The sequence below is a fragment of the Mandrillus leucophaeus genome, unplaced genomic scaffold (assembly GCF_000951045.1).
Source record: "Mandrillus leucophaeus isolate KB7577 unplaced genomic scaffold, Mleu.le_1.0 Scaffold199, whole genome shotgun sequence".
Classification (NCBI taxonomy): Eukaryota; Metazoa; Chordata; class Mammalia; order Primates; family Cercopithecidae; genus Mandrillus; species Mandrillus leucophaeus.
This window is the reverse complement of record NW_012102020.1, coordinates 1394651-1402259: the sequence shown is the minus strand read 5'-3', so window position 1 is coordinate 1402259 and position 7609 is coordinate 1394651. Positions and strand designations below refer to the sequence as shown.

At 51.1% G+C, this 7609-nt stretch overlaps 1 protein-coding gene across 1 annotated transcript in view; it reads right to left on the bottom strand.

The window, feature by feature from the left end:
- MUC4 (mucin 4, cell surface associated) overlaps window positions 1-7609 on the bottom strand; it is an 88798-nt gene that overhangs the window by 8284 nt on the left and 72905 nt on the right. The window contains exons 13-16 of the mRNA XM_011978732.1: window positions 6177-6314; window positions 4199-4380; window positions 1233-1392; window positions 73-252 (exon numbers count right to left, since the gene is read on the bottom strand). Coding sequence (XP_011834122.1) covers window positions 73-252; window positions 1233-1392; window positions 4199-4380; window positions 6177-6314 — 660 coding nt within the window. The remainder of the gene's footprint in view (window positions 1-72; window positions 253-1232; window positions 1393-4198; window positions 4381-6176; window positions 6315-7609) is intronic.

Here is a 7609-nt window from a genome sequence, read left to right as displayed (position 1 = left end):
GGCGGGGCCTGGGTGGAGCGTGGGGGTGAGAGGGCGGGGCCTGGGTGGAGCGTGGGGGTGAGAGGGCGGTACCTAGGTGGACAGTTGGACTGAAGTTGTTCCCAGCCAGGAAGCAGAGGCTATCGGTGAAGGCCGGGGGGCAGGTGCACGTCGGCTGGCAGCCCAGAGTCTGGGAGATGTAGCAGCGGCCTTGATTGTAGCAGTAATTCACAGGGCAGGACTGGTTCCGACACAGGAGAGAGCTCCCCAGAGCTGCAGAGTGAGCAGGGAGGTCAGCAGCAGCGCACTGGGGCAGCGGAGGGAGAGCCCAGCCCGTGGAAACCCGCTCTGGGACAGGCCTGCTTTCTTTCCCCCAGCGTTCTGCTGTGGGCCACTCAGAACCCCAAACCATCCTTCCCCCCTTTTCCAGGCGTTTCTCTGCAAGGCAACCCCTTTCCTCGACCAGGCAGGTATTCTTCCACTTCTAGAGAGGGACTGGAGTGTTTCTCAGGCCTTCTGCTTCAGAAAGGACCCTGAAGGCTGGCAGAGGAGGGGCCCCCAGCCGGCTTTCCTCACGCCCTTGCCTCTCACTTCCGTCTCCTCTTCTGCGTTTATAAAATCTGTGGTTCTACCCACTCTGGCCTCGGCTCTGAAGGCACAGTGATCTCTAGATTTTATTTGGGTGCCTAAGGGGGCTTGGTAAAGGCCTTGCTGTGATCTCCCTCATCAGACTCTGATGGCTCAGAGCGGGAGGAACAGATGGCTGGGAGGACTCAAACGGAAAATCAGGCACCTTTGCTGCCAGATCCCCACACCAGCCCCTCCAAACGTCCTGACTCGTGAGATGCAGAGATCCTGGGCCTCGTGTCTCTGAAGACCCCCAGGGAGCCCGAGGAGCCAGCTTGCCCGGTTCCCTGGCCGCTGCTGAAGTCTCCTCCCCTGGGCAGACCATCTTCAGTCTTTTGCCCAGGGTTTCCCCCATCAATGCCTCAGGGATTTTTAGCCCCGTCCCCTCCCCTATGCCTGTACAACCTCTTCTCCTTCAGCACCACACCATCCACCCCCTTTCCAGGCCTACCTAGATTTCCCGTACCTGCCTAGATTTCCCATACCTGCCTAGATTACCTACCTAGATTGCGCATTCTAAAGGCTTGCCGGAGAAGGGAGAGAAATAGTTTGCCTTTGGCTGTCCACACCCTTGAGCTGTGAGCTGCTCCCAGAAGCCCCTCCTCCAGGCCCTGTTCCCGGCTCACCAGCGCAGTGCCGTCCATCCCCAGTCAGGTGTGGAGGGCAGGCCTCGCAGCCCTTCCCAGGAATGCAGCGGACACTCGGGAAGCACGGCTCCTCACAGGTGTCCTTGGAGCGCTCGCAGTAGCGGCCGAAGGTGCCCCCGTCACACTTGCAGCCGGCCATCTGGAGGAAGGTTGCTGATCACGGGCGGCCAGGAGACCAAACTGGTAAGGGCTTCTGGCTGTCTCTGACTGACCCCTTTGGCCTGGGAACCCGTGGACCCTGCCTGAGTCATGTCTCAGCTCCACCAGCACCTGGTGAGTATCTTCTTGACCAGGCCCTGGGGCTGCAAGGCCCTAAAGTCACACGGTAGTCCTGCCCATTTGGCCTCCCTGGTTGATTATTTACCCCGACTCCTTGCCTGGCCCTGCACCAGGATCTCAGCCTCTTCCCTCTCAGACTCTAGCTCTTTGCCTGAAATCCTTTCTAGAGGAAGACGGGGGATGCGTGAATGATTGAAGCATTAATGAATGAATGAATGTATCCATGTATCTATGTATGTATCCATGTATGTATATATGTATCATGTGTGTATATATCAATGCACGTATGTATCCACGTATCAATGTATGTATCATGTATGTATCCATGCATGTATGTATCGTATGTATCAATGTGTGTATCATGTATGTATGTATCCATGTATGTATCAATGTATGTATATATCCATGTATGTGTGTATCATGTATGTATGTATGTATCAATGTATGTATCATGTATGTGTGTATGTACTATTGCTTGAAAACTGGATTCCTTATTTATTTATTTATTTTGAGACAGGGTCGCACTCTGTCACCCAGGCTGGAGTGCAGTGTCTTGATCTCGGCTCACTGCAAACTCCACCTCCCAGGTTCAAGCCATCCTCCCACCTCAGCCTCCTGAGGAGCTGGGACTATAGGCATGTACTACCATGCCCACTAATTTTTGTATTTTCCTTTTTCTTTTTTTTATGAGACAGTCTCGTTCTGTTTTCCAGGCTGCAGTGCAGTGTCTCGATCTCGGCTCACTGCAATGTCCCCCTCCCGAGTTAAAGCAATTCTTGTGCCTCAGCCTCCCAAATAGCTGGGATTACAGGCATATGCCACCATGCCCAGCTAATTTTTTGATTTTTATTAGAGACAGCGTCTTCACATATTGCCCAGGCTGGTCTCGAAGTCCTGAGCTCAAGCAATCCACCTGCCTCAGGCTTCTATGTGACCTGCAAACTGGATTTCATATAAGCTGACATTTTGACCTCCCTTGCTGACCCCCAAACCAAGAAGACGGAACCTCCCTGCTAAGTACTGAGAAAACACAGCAACCAGAACAACAGCGCAGCAAAGGCTGTGGCTCCAACATCTCCCCACGCTCCCTGCACTCCCCTTTCCAACTCCCTTACTGAAGCAACTCGGGGCAGCTCCAGAATAGTAGATTGATTTTCATCTGTCTTTTTCCCATTGTGTATTTTATCCTTTTCTACCCCCCACCCCACCAACCATCACTACCTCTATCCCTTTCAAGTTCCCATTCTCTGCTCATGCTTCAGAGGGATGTGTATGTGTATGTGTCTGTGTGTGTGTGTGCATGTGTGCATGTGTGTGTGTGTGCGTGTGTGTGTGTAAAGGGTGAAGGAGGTGGTTTTGTGTTGCCAGATAAACACTTTCTGGCTCTTCCTTTACAACCAAAAATAAAAATTAAAAAGCAGATAGGACAAGAGTCGTGGAATTAGGCCAAGTATCTTGGCTAGAAACATGGAGAAGTAATTTCTCCAAACTGAAAAAGATGTTTCTTTTAGCCAGAGGGAGAGAGTAAAAGAGAAAGCAAAGGGGCTTGGAGGTGTCAAGATAGAGCGACCAGCAGCTCTCTTCCCAGCACCGTGATGATGACATCCTAGGGAGAAATGGCTGTAGGGTGCTTCTAGGCAGACAGGACCATAAGCGGCCTCGTAAAAGGTGTCCTGTGTCTGAGCAAGGCACAGAAGCAGCAGAGCCTCTCCCTGGGTCTGAAGCTGAAGTGGGGCAGAGCTGGGATGGAAACCTGTGTGGACTCATGCCCAGGGACCCCATGACCACCTTCCACCCCACACCGCAGGGCCCTCTGCTGAGCTTTGCCACAGAGCTGTGGAACTGGGAACCATTGGGCACTGTGAGAAAGACTGAGGTGGAGGCTTCCTGCCAACCTGGCAGAGGGGAGGTGGGAGAGAAAAGTCCAGTTGAACTATAAGCAATCAAGTTTCTTTCTCTTTCTTTCTTTTCTTTTCTTTCTCTCTTCCTTTTTCTTTCTCTTTCTTTCCCTTCCTTCCCCTTTCTTTCCTTCCTTCCTTCTTTCTTTCTTCTTTCTTTTTCTCCAATAAAGTTTCTTTCTTTCTCTTTCTTTTCCTTCCTTCCTTCCCCTTTCTTTCTTTCCTTCCTTCCTTTTCTTTCTCTTTCTTTTCTTTCTGTCTGTCTCTCCTTTCCTTTCTTTCCTTCCTTCTTTCTTTCCTTTCTTTTCATTCTTTCTTTTTGAGATGGAGTCTCACTCTGTTGCCCAGGCCGGAGTGCAGTGGCGCAATCTTGGCTCACTGTAACCTCCGCCTCCCGCATTCAAGCGATTCTCCTGCCTCAGCCTCCCAAGTAGCTGGGACTACAGGCGCCCGCCACCACACCCAGCTGATTTTTGTATTTTTAGTAGAGATGGGGTTCCACCATGTTGGTCAGGATGGTCTCGATCTCCTGACCTTGTGATCCGCCTGCCTCAGCCTCCAAAAGTGCTGTGATTAAAGGCGTGAGCCACTGCACCCGGCCAGAAAGTTCTCTTTCTTCCCATGTGAGTTTTTGACCTGAGACTGGAATCTGCTCCACCCACCTCCCAACACCAACACACCCAGCAGAGGCAGAATCACAGCATCCGTTCCACTCCCGTTTCCTCTCCCCTCGGCACAGAAACTCCTCACCTGCCTCCCAACACTCACCTCCAGGGAGGAGTTGCCCACCCTGCTGGTCTGGTTGTACAAACACTGGCTCTCTGCATTGCAATGGCAGACCACAGTCCTGGGCTGGAGTGCAGATGCCAAGCCAATCTTGGCACTTCTCGCTAGAATCTCCAGAGTGAATGGCTCCAACGACTTGGGTGTCCATAGCAACGTCCCATTCTCTGCCCCGGGGAAGATGAGAACGTTGAGAGCTGGGAGACTCCTCAGCTCTGTGGTCTGATGCATCCTCATCTAACACCCTGATTGCTGACGCGGGGCTTCTCCCACCCCTCTCAGGCCACCTCCCCACTCCCCAGACAAATCTCATTGGTGATTTCCTTTGAGCAAGGCTGGTATCAGGGGTGATCCTGGTCACGCTCCCAGCTGGAAGGAGGTGGCACCAGTCCAACATACTGATTGTAACAGGGGACACCACAGAGGGAAAAGCAGTTTCCCACTGAAGAAACCCCAAAGGGAAGCCCTCGCTGGGCTTGCACCAGGATGGCACATCCTGGGGGATGGAGGATCAAGGCCAGGATCCTCCAGGCACCTCCCCAGGCTATGCTGCCAGCCAAACCAGCTTCATTCTCACAGCAGCCCCATCCTTTGCCCTGATTTCTCACCCACCCCCCACTTCCTGGACCTTTCCCAGACACCCCCTTCAGACACCACACTGTAGTGAAACACTGCTACACATCTTCTGATCCAACTTACACTTTTCAAGAAAATAGGAAAGCCTAGAACAGCAGATTGAAAGGAAGTGACAGAGAACAGACGAACGCAATTTCCAGACCATCGTCCTCCAGGGATGGAGCCCGTGGAGAATAAAATCTCCCAACGCCGTTGTCTTGCACCTGGAAGGACGCACGTGGGGCACAATTGTCTCACACTTGGGAGGACGCATGTGAGGCAAAAGGGATGTGGGCAAAGCAGTCCCTTCTGGCACATGGAGAGAAAGAACGTCAGGCAGAGAGGCAAAGAAATGCAGATATGCCCCCTGGGGCTTTGGTTTAGCTAAGAACAGTCACCCACAGAATTAGTGCTGGCAACAGGCAGCGGCATCCCTTGTGCTGGGACCCTTTGGCCGTGATCGTGGATGCAGGGCTCAGGGTCTCTAACACCTTTATGGAGAGGAAGCGATGGTACGTTACTGGGTCCTAGCCCAGGAAATCAGACAAGGAGAGACACAGCTAGGTAAACACGATTACCAGACATAAAAAGAGCAAGAAAGGTACCAAATGAAAGTATTTTTTATATTTCTTTAAGTCTTGTCCTACATTAGATCCTTCCTTTAATAGATATAAAAATGTTGTAAATTGGTCATTTTAAATGTTGCACTTGATTATTCTAATACTTTGGTGAATGCATAATGATTAAAGATGACTGCGTATGATCAGATTGAGATTAAATGATCTTTGAGTCAGTTTTTTTGTTGTTGTTGTTTTGAGATGGAGTCTCGCTCTATTGCCCACGCTGGAGTGCAGTGACGCGATCTCAGTTCACTGCAACATCTGCCTCCTAGGTTCAAGCGATTCTTCTGCCTCAATCTCCCGAAGAGCTGGGATTACAGGCACCCGCCACCATGCCTGGCTATTTTTTTGTTTTTTTAGTAGAGATGGGGTTTCACCGTGTTGGCCAGGCTGGTCTTAAACTCCTGACCTCAGATGATCCACCCGCGTCGGCCTCCCAAAGTGCTGGGATGACAGGCATGAGCCACCGCGCCCAGCCTTGAATCAGTTCTATGTGCCCAGATTCACTCTACCTATCTGACCAAATCACCATAAGCCTGTCACTACTACTTACTGGGGGGCACCTATTTGAGTTATATGTATCGTTCCTCAGAAATGCCGGTCCTGGATGTTCAAATGAAAGAGTGACAGCAAGTTTTGCTGGGTATAGCAATGCAAAATTTCCCAAAGTTTGACTCTGACCTCATCCCCTACCCACCTCCCCACTCTCCCCAGCCAAACATTCTTACCAAAGAGCTTAAAGTCAGTACAGTTGTCTCTGAGCGTGAAGGTGGCATCCTCAGCGTTGCTGGTGTACTGAATCAGTGTGGTCTGCCCCTTGTAGGCTTCAACCACACGACCACCATTGATGGAGGGCGGGTACTGATCTGAAACACAAAGAGGGGATGGGGGTTCCGAGGGAGGGCAGTCGCCTGCTTTATCAGCCTCCTCTCTTTCTCAACTCTAACATGTGTGAGGCATTCCCAGGACTGTGCCCCACCTCTGGAAGAAGGAATTATTCTGTGTACCTGCTCTCGACTGACGCACAGCAGGCTGGGACTGTACTGCCCACCTAGCCAAATCTTTAGCCTCTCTCTCTCCCCCAGCCTCCTCAAAAATAGTTCCTTTCGGATTCTTTCCTGAACATGGTGCTATGCTGGGTATGACAAAAAGTGAATTAGAGAGCAGATTTGTTTAGACCATTACAGAGTTGTACCTTCGGCAAAGGGCTGAAAACCTGAAGGGTGCCGGGCGTGGTGTCTCACGCCTATAATCCCAGCACTTTGGGAGGCCGAGGCCGGCAGATCACCTGAGGTCGGGAGTTCAAGACCAGCCTGACCAACATGGTGAAACCCTGTCTCTACTAAAAATGCAAAATTAGTCAGGCATGGTGATGGGCACCTGTAATCCCAGCTACTCAGGAGGCTGAAGCAAGAGAATCACTTGAACCCAGGAGGCAGAGGTTGCCGTGAGCCGAGATCATGCCACTGCACTCCAGCCTGGGCAACAAGAGTGAAACTCCATCTTAAAAAAAAAAGAAAAGAAAAGAAAGAAAGAAAGAAAAAAACCTGGAGGGTCACATCGAAATGCACATCACATTTGTCCAGAAAGAGAGAGGGAGTGAAACCTTTTCACAGGTCTGTTTCTCGGAGCCCTGCCATTTCCATTTCATAGTTGGTTCACACATCCATTCAATCTGTCATTTAACAAATATTTATTGGGCTAAGTGGCTGGCATTGCTCTGGGTAGTGAGGATACAGTCATGAATTAATAATAAAAAAGATACCTGTGAAAATTATAAAATATGTTGAGTAATTATAAATGCTAAGGAGAAAAAAATAAAGCAGGGAAGGCAAACAGGAAGTGTGGGTGAATGTGCCATTTTAGACAGGGCGGCCAAGAGAGCCCTCGCTGAGGAGGGGAATTGGAATAAAGACATAAAGGAGGTGAGGGGCAAGCGTGTGGCTGTCCAGGGAAGGAAAGGCATTCAGGCAAGAGAACAGCACTGTGAAGCCTGGGAGCTGAGCGCATATGCCTGGTGTGTTTGAGGAACACAGAGGAGCCTGCGGGGCTGGAGTGGAGGGAGGTGGGAAGGGGTCCAGCACTAGGAGAAGAGCTCTGAGAAATGGCGGGGGGGCAGACTGAGCAGGCTGGAGTGCAGGGAGCTGGGAAGGGGTCCAGC